The sequence below is a fragment of the Mustela putorius genome, unplaced genomic scaffold, assembly GCF_011764305.1.
Source record: "Mustela putorius furo isolate JIRA1106 unplaced genomic scaffold, ASM1176430v1.1 tig00000997_pilon_pilon_pilon, whole genome shotgun sequence".
NCBI lineage: Eukaryota > Metazoa > Chordata > Mammalia > Carnivora > Mustelidae > Mustela > Mustela putorius.
In genome coordinates, this window is record NW_025421527.1 from 5,384,443 (window position 1) to 5,403,181 (window position 18,739).

The window sequence follows — 18,739 nt, forward strand, 5'->3', positions numbered from 1 at the left end:
GACTCCAGACAATGCGAGATCCAGACAGCAGCCATACCCACTCACACGTACGTACAGACGGGAGCGCAAACACAGCCCGACCACGGGCCCACACTGAGCCACATGCACAGGCACTACCCAGTCTGCGCACCCCGTCGCTGCCCTCAACTTTGTCCTTCAAGCGCAAGTTTCCTCCGACAGCCCGTGCCCCCTTAGAACTTTCTACATAGCTCTAGAGTAGCCTTCGCACTTGGCATTATAATCATTAGCTGGCCACTCTGCCTTCCCGAGTAATCTGCAGATTCCTTAGGGGAAAGGACCTTGTCTGATGCAAGTGCTTACCCCTGCACGCAGCAGGCAGCCTGGTGTTGAGTTAGGAGAAACAGGTAAGCTGATTCAAATCATTGTTGGATTGATACACAGAGAAAGAGGTGCCCTCAGACGGGGCAGGGGGGACACCCATGTCTAGAGACCCTTGAAGCACACAGGATGATCAGGGCTGCTGCTCCCACCCCTAGGGCCCCACTACCTCTCAGCTTCTTCAAAGGGCCTCCCTCTTGGTGCAGGTGGGAGACCACGAATCTGAGCTTCCCCTGAGGGCTGGCAGGCAAGCTAAGGGTTAATGACACCTCATTAGTATTTAATTGGAGGAAGGAAGCTGGCCTGGCACCAGACAGGTGGGCAGGCATCGCTGGGCTCCAGCACCCTGCCAGGCATGTGGGTGATTTGGCCCTGGAGACCCTCAACCCCGCCCGGGGCACTGCCCCCCACCATTGCTTTGCCAATTTCATCTCTAGACAGTACAGGCCAGCCCTCCCCATCTGTCAACAACATCCAGAGGGAGAGGCAGACCTCTCCTTTCTGCTTCAGCAGGGCTGCGCCCCCTCCCACTGGAGGAGACACCGGGGGCTAGAAGAGGGGTGGGGTCAGGAATGGGGAAAGGAGAGAGAAATTACGGAGCTGCTAAAGGATACAGTCGGATACAGACAAGCGACAGGGCTGGGGATGTGGAGATGTCTGCTCAATTTGACCTTAAATGAAGAGAATGCAAATGAGATGCAGACGATATGCAGAAGACCAGGAGGATGTCAGAATTAGCATTCCGCTTGGCACCCAGGACCCCAAGGCTGTTGCCAGGACTCCTCCCCTAACCTTCCTGGGGTAAGCGGCACTGACCACTACTTGGAGTGAGAAAAGGACCTCGAGAATGACAAGAGCTTGGTTGGGCTAGGGCTGCGGGGACCTGGGAAACTGAGCTCCACCCCAGCTTCCCCACCCCCAACCCAACCTGCGCCCCCGCCCCCAGATGCCACTGGAGCTTCAAGCAGGACCACTCTCCTCTCCAGGTTACTGGGGTGGCACCCTTCCTTCGGGTTGCTATGGGGACCCCTCCCCACCTCCAGGCCTGAACCAATGGGCATCACCAATTATGACCTCATGCCCCAGGCGGGGGACTCACCTGGCTGTTTGGAAGCCTGAGCGGCCCAGTCCAAGTGCGTCACTGCTGGGAATCCCCCCCCCCCCAGGACCCCAGCTGCGGTAGCCTGCTGAGAGCAGGCCGAGCTGGAGCTCACGATTTGATGAATGAATGAATAAGCAAAGGAAGGAAAGAGAAGAAAAGAGGGAGGGGTCACATAGAAAGACCAAAACTTCAGGGTTTAGCTTCTAGGAAAAGGGTGATTTGCAACCCTGCAAAGTGTGGGGCAGGACCTGGGTCACCCGCACAGTCTGCCAGGCTCTTGGGACGACGACGAGACAGAGTGAGGCAAAGATGACCAGTTTTCGCATCTGCTGGGGAGAGACTAGGGCGGGCCCAGCGAATTGAGAGCCCCACCCTGGGCCGTCTAGCGCCGCTGAGTTTAGGGGAGATCGGTGCCGCCCCAAAACTCATAGGCCTGCCCAGCCTCCTGGAACCGCGCCCCGGAACGCGCCTGGAGGCCTTCTCATGGGGTCAGGCCCAGTCGCGGAAGGCCGCCCGTGCGGCACCTTCCACCTGCCTCGGCCCCGGGGAGCAGACCTGGCCCTCTACAGGGCGCGCCCCGGGGTTGGCCGGGCTGAATGCGCAGGGCCAGGCATGAGAAAAGGGCGGGCTGGGGGGTCGCCAAAGTCCAGCTGCCCAGGCGTCCGCGTAGACACCTGCCGGGAGCGGGCGGCCGGCGAGGGCCCCTCCGCGGGCCCGCCCCCTCCTGCTCCGCACACTGGGCGCGACGACCGGCTGGGGGGCCGAGGGAAGTGTGGGGCCGCTGGCCGCGGGGTGACACCTGCACGGTCCTCAGTGGAGGGCGGGGGCTAGTCGCCCGTCGCCCCCGCGCGCCCCGCCGACGGCTGGGGGAGGGGAAGCCTGCAGGGCCCCGTTTCCGCGGCGACAGACTGACGCCCCCCACTCCTGCATGGCAGGTGACACGCGACTCGAACCCAGGCCCGGAAGCCGGGCCGGAGCTCCTCCTCCAGCACCGACGCCCCCGCCCGTGCGCTAAGCAGCGCGGGGGGGCAGGGGCGAGGCCGAGGGCGCGGACGAGCCCAGGCGCCCAGCCGCAGGCACGTGCACCTCCAGACGTGGCGTTCCCGGGACGCGGCCTCGAGTGGGGGGAGGGGGCGACGGGCGTCTGCCCCGCCCGCGGCGCCGCCCTCCAGCCCTCCGGCGAGCGGGGTCGGAGCGGGGTGTGAAGGGCTGGGGGAGGGGCCCGCGATGCCCGGAGTTCCGGCGTCTGTCAGTCTCCCCCCCCCCCCCCCGCCGGGCGCCCCCCGCCCCGGCCCGCCCCCCGCGTGTTCACACGCCGCCTCTCGCTGCCGCAGCCCGGCCGAGCTAATCACAACATCCACCTATCGATCGCTGGCCCGCTGCCAGGCGGCCGGCTCGGTGCCAGGGGAGGCTGCGGGGCACCGGGGCGGGCGGAGCCCAGCTGCGGGGGAAGGGGCACCCCCTCGCCCTGGCTCCACCCAAGACACCGTTCGGAAAGAGGGCTCCGGTTGGGCTTGGGGTTGGGGGGATCAGAGGCTCGCGGCCCGAGGTGGGAGAGAGTGTGCGGCTGGGAGCAAAGGGGGCCTCCCTTCTCGGCCCCACCCCCTCCTCCTTATAAAAGCGGAGAACAAAGAAGCCGCTGGGGAAGGAAGCTTTGATCTGACCCCACCTTCCCAGTTCTAGGCCAGGCCCGGCCCAGACTGCCCTTGGGGAGGGGGAGAGATGCCCAGCTCAGGGACCCGGGCATTCTGAAACTCGGGTGCCCTCTCTCTAAAAGCCTCAGCTTTTGCCCCAGCGCCCGGCTTGGTGCTACCAGACTTGGGCCGTGCCCCAGGTGGGTGGGCTGTCAGGAGCCTGTGCCCCCTTGGTGGCACAGGAAGCCGGCTCAGGAGGTGGGAGAGGGTCCAAGCGCCACAGATGCTGCTGGCACCCACCTCACAGGGCCCAGAGGGGCACCCCCGGCGGCCTGGAGTGGACGGCCTGCGCGCAGCTGGCACGGAGGGCGGGCCAAGTGAAGCCAGAGCAGAGGCCACAGGGAGTCCTGGTGTCAAGGAAGGACCCAGAGGGTGGGGCGGGGGGACAGCAACCGAAAGTCAGGTGGTTTATTGAGGGCTTGGTCCAGACACTTATAAAAATACAAACTGGCATGATATTCAACCTCATAGCAAGTCCGTCTTCACAGAAGACAAATGAGTGACCACCTGGGGAGGGGAGAACGCTGCCCGAGGGAAGAGGCCCCCAGGGCGCCGGGCACAGGCGGCAGGCGGCAGGCGGGCTGGCCACGACCTCCTCCTTGCCCTGATCTGGCAATCCACCCGTCCCCAGGTCTTCGGTTTTGGCCCCAAAAGACTCAAGGATTCAGCCCCACCAAATCCCAGTCTTTCTGGGGGGGACAGGATGAGAACATCAAAGCAGCTGACAGCCCGCGTTTGTCCTGCTTGGGGCTCCAGGGCGCCAGGGGCCGTGTGCAGCAGCCCCTTGGCAACTCTTCAGCCTGTGGGAAGGGGCCAGCCCCTGGAAGGGTCACCACAGACCCTCCGACCTCCCCATCACTCTTCCATTGGTCTGTCTGGTGGGATGCTCCAGCGGCAGGGGTGTAGCAGGACGGGTCTGCTTGGCTCAGAAAACTCGCAAGAGACGCAGAATCGGAAGCAGCAACAGCAGCAAGAGACAGAGAGGGCTGAGAGCGCCTCCTCCTTGCCACCCTGAGGTGCCGCTCTCTCCGGGGCTGCCGACAGGGTGGGCGGACTCCGACTCTGTGAGGGAGGGGCGGCGCTGAGGGACCCCCGCCTCAGCAGCCGCTTCGGGCCCCGCCCTGGACTCTTCACGCGCGGCCCGGTTCGGCAGAGGCCTTGAAGGATACCGCGCTGGAGACGCCCTTTTCTTGGCCCAGCATACAGGGCTGGAATGGAAGCTCCCAGAAAGATACAGGGGGAGCAGAAGCCATAGCTAAAGGCCCCTGCTGGACCCCTCAGGGTCTGATGCTCCGAGTCTCTCCCCGAGGCCTCCCTCACTCCAAGGGCCCCACACCCGCCAGAAGGGCTGCTCCCTGCACCCCGAGCCACTTACTGCTCTCCCGGCAGCAGACGGACACCTGGAGCCTCAAGCACTTGCCAGAACTGTCCGGAGCCGGAACGGCTGGGTGGTGGGGGGTCGAGAGGAAGAAGTCAGCACCGGCTGGTTTCCTCGCCGCAGACCCCTCCGGACCCTTCCGACTCCTCTTCTCTGCTTCCCTGGAAAGCCTCCCCTTCCTTCCGGGCCACACCCTGGTGCCAGGCCTCGGCCGGGCCCCACATCGTGTCCCCGGGCTCCTCTTGCTTTCTCCTCCTCTCCGCACACTCTCCTAGACGGCCCCTACTCAGGATTACACTTGGGTCCCCCCATCTTCCCTCCCAGGCCCCTCCTTTCCCCCCACCTCAGGTTCTCCACCTGGACCTGTGGCAGGGGTAGGACGCCCCCTTCCTCCCCCGCCGCCCCCCAGACAGCCGGGGAGCCCCCCTCACTCACAGATGTAATAGTAGGTTTCTCCGGGCAGGAACTCGAAGCCAAGGGAGAAGGGTGTAAAGCGCTGAATCTTCTCAGAGAACCGAACAGGGCCAAAGGGAGCGAAGGGGAGGGCGCACTCCCAGCGCTTGAAGGCGCCCGGGCCCTGGGCCTGGCAGGCCTCATAGCCTGCGCGGTCCACCATGTATAAAGCAAAGGTCTCGGGGCCGTCAGGGGGCCCTGGCCCCTCGTAGTGCGGGCAGAAGATGTCTAGGTAATCGTTGAGGTCCAGCTCCACCACGGCGTCTCCTCCAAGAAGCCTGCGGGCGGAAGGCCAGTGTGGGCCGAAGGCACGTGGTACCGCTCACGGGGGCCGGGAGGGTCCCAGGGGCCAGGGCTGGCCTCTCCCCCAGCCACTGGGGAGGGAGCAGCTCGGCAAGGCCGGAGTCTCTCAGCCTGACAGCTCCGAAGAGACAGAGTCAGGAAACAGGTGGGAGAGGGGAAGGGGGCCGAACTGACCACAGGGGCCATGACCGTGCGGCTCAAGTCCGAGCCGGCCACTCTGCGCGCCTAAGCGCAGGCTGGAGCTGTGACCCGTGCACCAGCCCCGGGCCCGATGCAGGGCCTGGCCCAGCCCCGTGGACTCGGTGAGTATCAGGTGTGTGGCTGCTGGGAAGACGCTGGGGCACAGAGGTGAGGGGTACAAATCTGGGCCCGCAGCACAGTTACGGCCGCAGAGATGGCCGCCAGCAACAGAATCTGCGTCAGACAGGCCGAGAGAGGAAGACTGCCTTCTGGATCTCAGTGCGACCCCGAGAAGGCCACAGTAGAAGGAAGGAAGGGGGGTAGGGAGTAGATGGGGGGAGGCCCCTCCAGATATCAGCTCACCTTTGGCCCACTCAGGACTCCCTTCACTACCTCTTGGGAGCTGCCTGTGGGGGCCGGGACAGGAGAGAGGGGCAGGGCACCGGAGAAAGGCAGTCCGCATTGGGTGGTCTAAGGACAGCACTCTACAGAAACTGGATGGGACCTGGGGCCTCTAACTTGTCCATGTCAGGGTCCTGAGATCGAGTCCCGTCGGGTGCTCAGCAGGACCAGCTGCGTCTGGGGGCTAGTCAGAAATGCTGATTCCTGGGCTCAGCTGGGATCGACCGAACCCAGGCGGAGCCTCGCTGTGATTTGCTGCACAGCATCTTCCACGCCTGGGCAAGTGTCCTGCTCGCAGGCTCAACAGATATCTGCAGACTGGATGGCCGAGCCAGAAACCTCAGGGTTGGGGGCTAGGAAGCTGCATTTCTAACCAAGTTCTCCGAGTGATTCAGAGGCACTGGTCTGGAACAGAGAGAGGGCTTTGGAACTAGGAGGACAATAGCTCTTATCACGTGGTGCCGGCGTCCCAAGGACCTGTCCTGATACCCGCCCTCCCCGGGGGGTCTCTGGGCTCCCAGAGGCCGGAGCAGAGGTCTCATCTGTCTGTAGCCAGGATCCTAGCACACGTCCTGCGTAACAACTGTTGGGGAGTGAACAAATGAACAGAGTCACAGATTGTCTCAAGTAGAAAATCAGAAAGGCAAACAGATGGAGAAAGCAGACAGACAGGGAGAAGTGGGGAGGAAAATGAAAACAGTCAAAAAATACTGAGGTTCAAAGGCTGGGGAGAAAGAGAATAATTTGTATCTGCACAGCCTGCACTCCTTTCGCACACGTGACCTCGCTCAGCCCGCCTGATTTCCCAGGGTGCCAGGTGTTATTAGCCCATTTTACAGATGAGATAACTGAGGTTAGGGAGTCAAACGACTTGCCCGAAGGTGATTCCGCTGGAAGGGCAGGGCCGAGACTGGACAGAAATAGAAGGGCCCAGAATGACGGAGATCAACGCAGAGATAGCGAACGAGCGCAGGAGGCCAAGGCAGCAGGAGAGCAAACCTCGCTCTTTCGCCGGAGCGAAGCCCCCTCCCTCGCTCTCCAGAACGCCCGCCCCAGCTCGGGCCGGAGGTGGGGGGGGGGTCACAGCCGCCGGGAAGGGAGAAGCGAGGGGGCGGGGCTCGGAGCGCCGGCCTGGGGGCCCCCCGGCACCCGGCTCCGAGATCCCACCGCCCGCCTCCGGAGCTGGGGTCCTCCGCCCGCCCCCCAACACGTGCGGGCGGGGGGAGCCCCGGGCGCGCCTCGCCCCTCCCCTCCCCCTCCCCCGCCGGCTCAAACAAAGGAGCCCCGGCGCGCGGCCGGGCGCAGGCGGCGCCGCGCACAGAGCGAGAGTGGGGCGCGCGCCCAGCGCGGGAGCGCGCAGGCCCGGGCCGCCGTCCCCGGGTTCGGCCCGACTACCTGGGGTTACTGGAGTTCCAGTAGACGGCGTGGCGGAGGCCGGAGCCCCCTCGCAGCGGGGAGCTGAGGAGCGCGGCCCAGAGGACAGTCCGCAGCAGGGGCAGCAGCCGCATCGCCCCCGGGGTCCGCTCTGGTCTGGTCCGGCCGGTCCCGGCCCGCTTCGCTGCCGCGGCGAGAAAGGTACAAAGTGGAGGTGGGGGGGTGGGGGGGGGTGCGGAACTGGGGGTGGGGCGCCGAGACTCGCAGGCCACGCCCCCGGTAACTTTCCACCAATGGGGGCGCGCCCCCGCCTCTCCCCTCGGAGCCGACTCCTGTTAACCCTCTGTGCGCCGAGGCGCACGTCAGGCTCGCCACGCTCCCCCCGGGGCTGCCCCGCGTCGCGAGGGGGCGGCACGGGCGGCGCAGTCCACTGTCTGGGAGTCCGTCTCGGGGGAGGTCGCGTCTTGCGCGTCCGCGCTAGTACCGGGCAGGCAGGAGGCCTTATTACTTGAGACTGGAAGATTGAAACCGGGGCACACCGCCTTTGGCCAGAAAGAGGAAGAGGTGCGGCGCGGCGAGGGTCCGCGGAGCCCGTCCCGCGCCACCTTAGCTTATCGCCCCTTTTGCCCACCCAGGGATAGCGCGAGTGGAAGGGACAGATCGCCTCCAGGGATCCCCCCACCCCTTACGGAGCCTCAGTGGTGAGCTCGTGCCCACCTGGGGGCCGGCGCCTGCCCCTTTCCGCCCCGCACCTTCTCTCCGGGCTGGGGGCCCACGCGGCCCCATTCCCGAAGTCGAAGTGATGAGGTGTTTGCGGCCGGTACAAAGCACCTTTGTTCCCAAGCCCTCAGGTGGGGCAGGGGAGGGGGCGGAGGCAGGTGCACGGCCTTGGGATCGTGGGAGCCGCCGCCCCGCTCCGCCCCGGCTCCGGGGCTCCGTGAACACCAGCCGGATCCACTTTCCCAGCCACCGGCCAGAGGGTGGGGACGGCGCGTCCGGCAGCTGGGCCGGCTGGGGGGAGGGGGGCGCCGCCTCTGGGGGCCGCGCACAACGGGGGCGAGGACTTGGCGACCGGGGGGTGGCACGGGGTTTGACAGCGCCCTGGGGTACTGGGTTGCGCAGTCGTCCCGGACGGGGCAGAAACCGGCCGCGAGCGTCCCGCGCACACACGCGCGGACGCGGCCTGGGACCCTCGCCCGGGGCGGCAGCGCCTCCTGGCGGCCACACCTGGAACCGCAGCGGGGCGACGCGGCCGGCCCGGAGTGGACAAAGTCCAAGCGCGCTCCCCAGACGTCGCGTTTATTGCACCCGAACAGGGACAGGCTGTGCGCGCCTCCGTCGGCTCCGTCCGGCGCCCGCTCCCTCCCGCCCCAGCTCCAGCTGCGCGCGCGGGTCCCGAGCGTGCTGCCCCGCGGCGCGTGGGGGTGCCCAGGGTCTTCAGGTGCCTGCTCCGCCGTGTCCAGCCTCTGGCTCCTTCCGTCATCGTGGGGGACTCCAGGGGCCAGTTTGCCTCTCGAAGTCCTAAGTCCGGGTGGCGGGCAACCTCAGCAGAGGTCAGAGGTAGAGCGAGGACGCTGCTGGGGGCGGCGGCGCCGGCCTGGGGTGCGGGAAATGGAGAAAAAGTTCAGAGGTCCCCTTTCCCCAGACCGCCGGTGCTGTGCAGGCGTCCCCCGCACCCCTCCTCGCCTACCTGGACGGTACCACTAGGGGCGGGACTCCAGCTCCTGGGCCGGGCAGGTCACCCGAAGGGCGCTGGCCCTGGGGGTTGGCAGGCAGTGGCTTCCTCGGGGGTGGGGGCTTGGCAGGCCCCTGAGAGTGAGAGAGAACACGCGATCTGGCTTGGGAGGGGGTGTCGTGTTGCCCACCCCTGTTGCTGGGGAGCACCAGTCTGTGGGGCTGGCCCCAGAGGTCACCTTTGTTCCGAACCAACTTGTCACCTTTAACGGACACCAGGGTACGGGCCCTCGGGTTCAGAGGGGGCATCTCACCATCTCACTATTAGCAGCACAGCCCTGGGAGGGGGAGAGGCTGCGCCCTTCTCGCCCCACACTGTTACCTTCTGGCGCCTCACCGCTGGGTCAGCGGGCAGAGGGCGGGTGGGGGGATTGGGCCGGTCAGCCAGCTCAGCCTGGACAGAGAGAGGGCCAGCGCTGTGGGAGCACAGCCGGGGGCACAGGGGCGTGCAGTGGTTTTCTCCGGGGGGTTCAGTTCAACATGCAAAGTCAGCCGGGGGCAAGCGAGGATGGGGACATGCGCAGCGCAGGAAGGCGGGGGGGGGGGGGGGGGGGGGGGGGTAGGGGGGTCACAGTGGCCCCTGGCCGGCTGCAGTCCTGCCACTGACCAGCAGGTGGTGGTAGAAACCAAGGCAGGAGGCTCACACTTTGCTGCCGCAGGGCGGGGCTCAGAGTGTCAGGAGGCCGAGGGGCACCCCAGCCCCGACCGAAGAGCGCCACCCGCAGGGAACAGGGGTGAGGACTGCAACGGGGCACCAAGCCTCCCACCGCCACTGGGCCAGGGCGGGGCCTGGTCTGGATTTACCTGGAGTCTCTTGGGCACAGGGTCAGGAGGCAGCGGCCTGGAAGGGGGTGCCGGGAAGCCAAGAACACTAGGCTGCCGAGAGAGCGGGCGGGGCGGACAGGCGGGACGGGGTGGGGGGCGGCGGGAGCACAGAGACAGGTGCGGGCAGAGAGCAGTTAGTGCGGGGAGCGGCAGCCGGGGCGGGGCCGGGGCGGGGCCGGGGCGGGGCCGGGGCGGGGCCGTGTGCGCCGGCGGTTACTCAGTTGCAGGCACAGAGAAGGGGTGACGAGTGGTGGGGGGAGCATGCGGGTCACCTGCGCCCGCACCCCCGTCATCAGCTCCAGGGGCTCAGGGGGCACTCGCTGGCCCTGCCACACGTGCTGACCGAGGCCTCATCGGGTCGTGGCCCCTTGAGGCCGTTTCTGGGCACCGCCCCCGTGGTCCTCCAAGGTCCCCTTCTGGGAGCACCAGGAACCCACCTCTCATGGCCACCAGCATGGCCACAGCTCAAAAAGCTCAGCAGCCCCTCCTCCGGGTGACTGTCCCTCCCCGCTAACGCTGCTGGGCCTGCGAGGGAAGGCTGGCTCTGGCTCCACTGACGGACTCTCGGGCAAGAGGAGCCTTTCTCTGAGTCTACGGCCTTCCATACCCCCACCCCAGGGCCCACGCTGGGTGCCTGGGGAGGTGGGGCCGCTCTCCTCTGGCTTCCATACTTACCTTGGTCCCTGGCATCAGCAGGACCCTCTGCGGGGGCTCTGGGCATTCGGGGGGACCAGACTGGGCTGCCCTGAACACGGAGAAAGGCGAGGAGGGAGAGGGCCCAGACTCAGACCAGCTCTCCCTCCCCACGTGGCCCTTGAGTGCGGCTGACCCTTGGCAGGCCTGGGCAGAGCGGTTTGAGGGTAGCTGAGGCCCAGTCAGAAGTTGGGGAGGCAGCTCATGAGCCTGGGGGAGTGCCCCATCTACTCGACACAGGGCTGCTGGGCAGACGTGGACCCGGCCTCCCGCTGCCCTCGGGTGGGTCTGGGTGCGAGGTGAGGGGTAACGGGGCCCACAGGGGGAGCGAGGTGTGCACACCAGGGGTCAGAGCCCGGCGCCAGGCGCTGCGGAGGGCCTGGGGTCAGGGAGGCCGATACCTGTACTGGCAGGTGGGCCCTTTGAGCTGACACAGCCGCTGTCGCAGGCGGGCGCGGTGCCGGTAGCTGGCCCCCAGCAGCGTCAGGACCGCCAACAGCAGGAGGCTGAGAGGCAGCCCCGTGGTCAGGGCGCTGGTTGCTGCGGGGCGAGGGCCGGTGTGAGCGCGGGCCGGGCGAAGAAGGGGTGGGGGGAACGGAGGTGGGGCGCTCAGAGGACCGGAAGGGGTCAGAGAAGGGGCGCCGGTGAAGGGTAAGCCACGTTGCCCTCCTCGCGGCCCGGCCCGCCGCCCCCCGCTACCTCTGATGCGGTTGGCACAGTCCGGGGGAGCCCAGCCCTCCTCACAGTGGCAGTGTCCTCTGCTGCCACAGACCTGGGGGGCAGAGGTTGAGCAATGAGGGACCCTACGTGCTGGGGCCGTGTTTCCCTGTCCCTAGCCTTTCAGGGTCTCTTCTCTGTCTGAGGTGGGAAGGTATGCCGGCTGATGGGGCCAGACAGGGAGCCTGTGGCCTTGCTCGAGGACATGACCTCGAACCCACCGCCAGCGCCTTCACCGGGCACGGGGCTAGACCCTCTCACACTCATCTACCGGACCCCAGGACGCCCCACTGGGTGGCCGAGGGAACTGAGCTCAGAGGGGTTAGTAACGGGCCTCAGGTTGCACAGCTGGGAGGAAGCAGGACAGATTAGGGGTGTGTGTGCCAAGCCTGGCACCGCCTGCCCCCTTCCGTGCCTGTCGTGCCCGCTCACCCCGTGTCCGTGGCATTTGCCTCGACATTCCTGGGTTCGCAGGACATCCACAGGCTGGCATTGGCCATCCATGCATACCTGCCCAAGGATGCAGTGGGAAAGCCAAGGTCAGAACCTCTGCCAGCCCTGAGAGGCCACACCTACTCTTACAGATCGAGACACTGAGGCTTGCGGCAGGACAGGCCGCCGCACGGTCGGCAGCACGCGTCTGACCCCCGAGAGTCCGTGCCTCCCCCACAGGCGGACCCCGGGGTCTGGGCACGGCTCATATAGACCCTCCCCTCTGGTCGTGCCCAACGGGACCGCTCACCAGGCCAGGCCCGCAGGCGGTGCCCGGCAGACTCAGGAGGGGCTGGGCCACGTCGTCACCCAGGTCCAGGTGGACCCAGCGGCAGTTCACACTCGGCTGGGTCCCGCTGGCTTCCAGCACCTCCCAGCGCAGATCCCGAGCGGTGCCCAGCAGAGGCCGGGCCTGCCCCCCCTGGCACTGGAGCTGCCCGCAGACGGCGTCTCTGAGGTAGGGCAGAGGGTACCGGGTCAGGCCAAGGCTCCCCCGCCCCCAGAGGGGAACCCAGCCGCCTCACTTACTTTGGGGCGCAGGACGCGTAGCTGCCATTAGCGCTGCGCCCACAGCTCCCGAAGGCGTCCCCCCGAGTATTGGCAGCAAGGAGGCAAGGCGGCGGGGCGGGCTGGGCCCCGGGGCCCCAGAGAGCCTGGCACTGCTGGGCATAGGAGGCACAACGGCCCTGCACACACACAGCCTCGCCCCCTGCACACGGCTCGCCGTCTCCCAGGCTGGCATCGGGAGGGCACTGGGCACTGTCTCCCGCGCAGAACTCTGGTAAGTCACAGTCCCCTCTGGTAGGGCGGCACTGCCAGCCAGCCGGGCGCAGCTGCGGGGGCGAGGGAGTGTGCGTGTGGCCGCCGGTGGGTCCCACCAGGCCCCCGGGAGCCGGGACCCCCTTTCCACCCCGACCCCGGACAGGTGGGCTGTGGGTGGAGGGCGGGTCCCGTCTGTGCCTACCTGGCAGTTGTGACAGCAGAGCCCATCGGATGCACACTGTGCCCCCGGCCTCAGCTGGCAGGTGAAGTGGTCACAGCAGGGGTCACTGCAGTCCTGAGGGCGGCGGAACCACGGTCAGAGCAGACCGGGCGAGAGCCCACCCCTGCCCTCGGAGGACACACATGAGCTGCAGCTGGAGGCTGACACTGCTGTCCCCTTGGAGAGGGGACGGCGGGGCAGCGAGCCAGGGCGAGGGCTCAGGCTTTGGGGGAGGCGCTCACATCCGGGAAGCCACAGTCACACTGCTCGCCGGGCTCCACGAGCTTGTTCCCGCAGATGGTGGCCAGAGAGGGCAGGCCGGGCAGCCGTTCAAGGAGGCAGCTGCCCATCCCTTCCAGAAGGGCTTTCTCCAGGGCCTGCCGGCTGCAGTTGCTGAAGTTCAGGCCTGGCAGGAAGCTGGGGAGGGTGGCAAGAAAGGTGGGGGCTGCAGGGTGGCCTCAGGCCCTGCCCCTCCCCTGCCCCGCCCCCACTGCTGCAGGGACTCACTCCGTGGAGGCCTCCATGATGCAGCTCTTGGCAGGGGCCGGCCCTGGGCAGGGGCAGCTGCTCCCCGGCAAGTCGTGGTCCAGGCCCAGGCTGTGGCCCAACTCGTGCGCTATAGAGGAGGCGACCCCCAGGACGCTGGTGGAATGGTCCTGGCGTTGGGGAGGGGATACCCCAGGTCCAGCAGCAGCCTGAGTGCTCCTGTTCTCTCCTCCTCTGACCTCCGGGCCCTCAGCACTGCCTCCTTCCTCAACTGTTGGCCATGGGAGGGGGCCACAGGGGGGGTGCCACGGGAGGGGGGCCACCACAGCAGTGGCCACATCATCCAGCCCTGCCCCCATACCCCCAGCTCTGGGGTTGGCCACTCTGTAGGGGCTTCGGTGACTCCGCGGCCCTCTAACTGGGTGGCCCTGACTTGGAAGTAGGGGGGAGACCTGAGAGCGCTCACCATGCTCACCCCCCCCGAGAAGGCAGGAGAACAGATGGAGTTCTGAATGGCCATGCCCACCGTGGGCCCGGAGAATGAAGCAGCACTGTGGGGTCATGAGGTCAGAGGTCAGGCCCAAGGCCAGGGGGCCGGAGCCTCAGGGCCTCAGACGGGAGTGGGGTGTGACACCAGCCAGGGCAGGGCCCGCGGGGGCTTACGTCACCAGCTGGGCACTGTCGTGGGGCAGGCGAGGGAGCAGGTCCCTCCCACGCCATCGGAGGAACCTGTGTAGCGTGAGCCCCGGGTCCCGGCTTATCTCCACCAGGTCGCGCTGGGTCCAGGCCTCCAGGCCCACGAGCGCCACCCGCACGTTCAGGGGCCGGAAGAACTGAAAGACCCGGGGCTCAGGAGAGGGGCTCCGACGGCCAGAGGGCCCCAGGGTGCAGCCTCGCCCAGCACTCACGGTGTCCAGGAGGAGGGTCACTTTCAGCATGCGGTCCAGCAGGTGCTGGGGGTCTGGGTACCTCTGGACCTGGGGGCCAGAGACGTGAGCAGGAAAAGCCGCAGCAGGTGGCGGAGGGGTGGGGAGGGCGTGCCGGGGCCCCCTGCTCACCTCCGAATGATCGGCCACGATCACCAGCTCGATGGTCTTGGTCTCTGTCAGCACGTCCCGCCTCCGCTGTGGGCAAGAAGGGGGGGCAGCGGGCTCACCGCGGCTCTCGGCCAGCAGCCCACAGGGCCCGCTCCCACCCTGGGCGGCCGAACGGAGGAGAGCAAGGAGCCCATTTCACGGATGCACCACGGGGCGCCTGCGGACCCATGAGGAGGCCACGCAGCTGGGAGCAGAGCCTTGCTTTCCTGGCTCCACATTCAGTGCCTTTTCCAAATTAAAAAGAAAATAATAGGGACGCCTGGGGGGCTCAGTGGGTTAAGCCGCTGCCTTCGGCTCAGGTCATGATCCCAGCGTCCTGGGATCGAGTCCCACATCGGGCTCCTTGCTCAGCAGGGAGCCTGCTTCTCCCTCTGCCTCTGCCTGCCTCTCTGTCTGCCTGTGCTCGCTCTCTCCCCCCCTCTCTCTCTCTGATAAATAAATAACATCTTAAAAAAAAAAAAAAAAGAAAAGAAAAGAAGAGAGGCGCCTGGCTAACTTAGTGGAACCTGGGACTCTTGGTCTCGGGGTCATGAGTTCGAGCCCCACAGTGGCTGTAGAGATTAAAAAATAAAAAAATAAGTCACAGGCAACGCCGTCCTGCATGCGTCAGGCCCCAGGCCCGGTTCCAAGCACTGTGCGCAGGACAGATAATTCAGCTAACCCTAACCCTAACCCTGAGAGGTGAGTCGTTTTATTATCCCTGGGTGGTGGTTGATTTGTTTTTTTTATGAGATTTTATTTATTGGAGACAGAGACAGAGAGCAAGAGAGCACAAGCAGGGGAAGGGACAGAGGGAGAGGGAGAAGCAGGCTCCCCGCCAGGGCTCGATCCCAGGACCTTCAGATCAGGACCTGAGCCAAAGGCAGACACTTCGCTGACTGAACCCCCCAGGTGCTCCGGTTGTCTCCGTTTTATAAATCAGGAGATCGGATTCATATTGCTCGATGGCTGGTAACTGTTTTGTCTGTGGCCGAGTGAGAGTCCCTGCCTTGGGGATCTCAAGACTGGGGGAGGGAGTTTGGGGCAGGGACTGGCATGTGAATGGCGGCTCTATCACTCATAGTGGAATGACCCTGGGCAAGTCACTAACCTCTCCAGGCTTGTTTTCTCCCTCCAACAGAGCCACGGATCTAGCCCATACCTCCCAGCATTGCTGGGAAGAGGAAAGGATTATGTTCACACAAGGGTGTGGATTGTGGCTGCCTAGGAGGTCCTGGAAACACAGGGCTCTGAGGCTCTGGGGCCTGGTCCCCGGGAGCCCAGCAGATTATCCTCACCCGCTGAGCGTGGCTGTGGCTTTGTCCCCAGGGCCGCTCCGGGGGGACCTGCATGGGCGCGGGCGCTCGCCGGCTCAGGGCACAAGTGTGGCCTGGCAGGAAGAGGTCTTGGATCCGGGAGATATTCGGGGGCGCCCGAAGGTCCCCAGGCTCCAGGTCTAGGGTGTAGCTTCTCTCCGGGGACAGCATCACCAAACCCCTGGGAAGACCCAACAAGTCAGAAGGCCTCCCAACTGCCAGCCTCGCGCACCCTCACTGCCCCCACCCCCACAGGATGTGCCCTCAGTACCTGAGCCCAGAGCAGGTGCAGACAGAGACCCAGGAGCCCGCATGGCCCCTCACGGCCCCCTGGTAGCAGCAGTTTCCCTACAGCAGAGAAACAGCGGTGCTGAAGGCCAAGAGGTTGGCCTGTTGGTGACGACAGGCTGTCCTCTAGGGATGGCACCCTTGGGGGGCCCCTGCCTTCCTCCTGCAGGCCACAAACAGGGCACAGGACTCACCAGACTGTGGCCCACACCAACCACACGGGTGCCATCAGGCTGGTACCACGTCAGGCTCGGGCGGCCTGGGACTAGCTCTCTGGGAAGAGAAAGCAGGGCGGTGACTGTCGCCTTCCTGTGGGCATGGCAACAGCCTGAGGCCTGGACATGGTAGAGCAGTGGAGGGGTTCCCCCAGAGTCAGCAGAGTGTTGTGGTTGGGTCCCAAACTGCCCGGCTATTGCGTTCTAATCTGGTTTTGACCACATCTGAGCTGTGTGACCTTGGGCAAACTACTTAGCCTCTCTGGGCCTTGGCGTCTGCATATATAATGTGAGGACAGTACTGAACGGTGCCTGCCGCGCGGGCTGTCACGAGGGTGGGTCAAGAGTACAGTACTGGTGCTGTACGGCCGGCTATGCTACCCGCATCGGTAATGTCATGCCGCGTGTTTACCTGTCCCGTAGGAGCTCCAGAACGTGCTTCTCCCCATCCAGTTCCAGCGGGATCTGCAAGGCCTCAGGCAGCTGGGTCTGTGGGCCGTACAGGGCCAGTCACCTCCCCGCCCTGCCCCAAACTCCAATTCTCTCTACCCAGAAGCCTTCAGGTCCTTCGGAGAGCACCAACTATTAGATCATGGGTGGGGGTGGGGGCGTCCCGAGGGAGGGGCCAGGAAGCCCTGCCCGGCTTGGGGCATTGTTCTGGGGGGTTGTGTGGGGAGGTCAAGGAAGGTATCTGAGCCGCCCCTTCTCGGCTTCCTGCCCAGAGAGGAAGCATCATGGAAGACCCGGCATGGGCCCCAGCCCTTCCTCTGACTCAGCTCTGGAATTGGGGAAGGGGGGTGTTTGGTGAGGCCCTGACCTTCTCGGAGCCGCCCCCCCCCCGACTCCCCTGGGGAGAAAACGGACAGAATGAGACCAAGAAGGCCAGCCTGGCCTTGGGACATCCCCACGGAGACCGGTGGCTGGGTGGGGGCAGAGGCTGGCAGATGTGGTGGCAGATGTGGAGGGCATGGGTGAAGCCAGGTGCTGGTGTGCGGCAGGAGGGCGGCCTGCCCCGGGATGGCCCCGGTCCTCAGCCGCACTTTGCTCTGTGGGGTGACGGGGGTGTACGTCTTCATTCGAGGGGAGAGGGAGGCTCACCTCTGCAAGGCTGAGTGTGGGGGTGTCTGGAGGGATCCGGGGCTCCAAGGGTCTGCCCAGGGCTCTCTCTGGCCTTGCCTGCTGCTTCTCAATGTCACCTGCAGGGCCCCCAGGACACCCCGAGGGGATGCTGAGAGAGACCACACTAGTGCTGGGCACAGCTGGTGCCCCCTGGGCATCCAGGCCTTTCTCTGCTTGAAGGACTCGTGCATTGCATGCTGGGACTTACAGGAGAATTCTGAAGGGAAGGGTCTTCGCTTCGGCTCCCAGCTTTCATCCCAGCACCCCACCTTGCACAGCCTGCCTGCGGCTGCTCCCTGGCCCCCCCAGACCAATCTCAGGTTCTCGGGGGAGCCCCCCTTTCCTAGTCCCTCCAATCCCCCCCTAGGAACGCCCCCACTCAGGCCTGGGCAAAGCCTGTGGCCCGGTGCCCACTTGCCCTCCCCTGTCCTCACGGCCGAGCTGCCGGGAACGCCCATTTCTGGGTGCGCAGTGCGAACACCCCTCCCTAACCCCCCCCCCCACGGTCAGGCACACCCGCTCACCACAGCCCAGCCTCCTCCCCAGCACCCCTGTCCCCACAATGGCTCTCTCTCTCCTCCGGCCAGCCCACCTGCGCCTGCCCTCCCAGCCCCTGGCCCGAGACCGCGGCGGGAAGTGAAAGTCCCGAGAAGGAGTTGGTGTCAGCCTCTTTCCCGGCCAAGTCTCCCCTCCCCTGGCTCCTCCCGCGCTCCCGCCCGCTCGCTCCGCCGGGTTTCTGGTGGCATCAGCATCCGAGTGAGGGGTGCGTTGGCTGCTCAGGCCCAGGGATGGGCGTCCAGGAAGAATCCTCTCCCCGACTCGGCGCTCTGGCGGGTGCAATGGCCCGCTAGGCCCCAGAGGAGCGAAGACGTCAGTCCTGGGGAGCCACGACCCTGTCCCACCATCCCGAGGGGGCGCTGGGCCAGGGCCTTCGGTGCGGGGCACCGGAGCCTGGAAGTGTCCGCGGGGACTGAGCAGAGGATGACCGCGCAGCAGGGGGCCCGGCATCCCCCTCCTGCTCTCTCCACTCCCCCACCCAGTCGCCCAGTCGCAGGGCGCTCAGGCCCGGACAGCAGAGAGGGCGGGCCGCGCTCCGCTCCGGGGTCTCCGCCCGTCTCCAGCCGAACCCAGGGCCTCCCGACCTCCCTGCGCCTCCTCCCATTCCGTCGCCCCCGCCCACGGCGGGCCGGGCACTCACCGACATCGGGGAGCGGCCGGGAGGACAGAGGGCTGCCAGCGCCCAGGAGCCCCAGGGCCCAGAGCAGCGCCAGCCGCATGGCAGCGGCGCCCCGGGCCGGCCGAGGGCAGCAGGTGCTGGGCCGCGCGCCGAGGAGCCGCGGCCGCCGGGTCTGCCTGGCGCACCCCGCCGCGCGGCGCAGCCACCAGGCCCCGCCCCGTCCCCGCCCCGTCCCGCCCCCGCCCCGCGGCTCCGGGCCAGGCCCCGCCCCCAGGGAGGCCGCGGCCCCGCCCCCGGAGGGCCCGGCCCCGCCCGCGGACAGCCCGCGTCGCTCGCCCCCGCCGCCTCCCCGCTGCCGCGCGCGGAGGGAGCCGAGGCCGGGTCCCACCCGCTT

The 18,739-nt window shown here is 66.5% G+C and overlaps 2 protein-coding genes across 6 annotated transcripts; both read right to left on the minus strand.

The window, feature by feature from the left end:
- Positions 1 to 3,519: 3,519 nt before the first annotated feature.
- Positions 3,520 to 7,445, minus strand: EFNA4 (ephrin A4). Its single transcript, XM_045086829.1, has 4 exons — positions 7,247 to 7,445; positions 4,949 to 5,244; positions 4,511 to 4,579; positions 3,520 to 4,197 (listed from the first exon to the last, which is right to left on the minus strand). Exons 1-4 carry the CDS (start codon positions 7,357 to 7,359, stop codon positions 4,061 to 4,063), a joined length of 615 nt encoding a protein of 204 aa, XP_044942764.1. The 5' UTR covers positions 7,360 to 7,445; the 3' UTR covers positions 3,520 to 4,060.
- A 1,063-nt stretch (positions 7,446 to 8,508) lies between these two features.
- ADAM15 (ADAM metallopeptidase domain 15) lies at positions 8,509 to 18,557 on the minus strand. Of its 5 annotated transcripts, XM_045086822.1 has the most exons (23): positions 18,367 to 18,557; positions 17,148 to 17,245; positions 16,462 to 16,538; positions 16,029 to 16,107; positions 15,818 to 15,894; positions 15,529 to 15,727; positions 14,213 to 14,278; positions 14,063 to 14,131; positions 13,818 to 13,987; positions 13,621 to 13,705; positions 13,176 to 13,324; positions 12,911 to 13,085; positions 12,651 to 12,743; positions 12,215 to 12,519; positions 11,937 to 12,138; positions 11,627 to 11,704; positions 11,177 to 11,249; positions 10,879 to 11,017; positions 10,460 to 10,529; positions 9,764 to 9,835; positions 9,282 to 9,353; positions 8,916 to 9,034; positions 8,509 to 8,822 (listed from the first exon to the last, which is right to left on the minus strand). In XM_045086822.1, the coding sequence occupies exons 1-23, from the start codon at positions 18,443 to 18,445 to the stop codon at positions 8,780 to 8,782; spliced, it is 2,589 nt and encodes an 862-aa protein (XP_044942757.1). In that variant the 5' UTR covers positions 18,446 to 18,557; the 3' UTR covers positions 8,509 to 8,779. The 5 variants fall into 5 exon arrangements, with proteins under 5 accessions (XP_044942757.1, XP_044942761.1, XP_044942759.1 ...); XM_045086826.1 differs by lacking the exon at positions 11,627 to 11,704; XM_045086824.1 differs by lacking the exon at positions 9,764 to 9,835.
- Between the last annotated feature and the right edge of the window lie 182 nt (positions 18,558 to 18,739).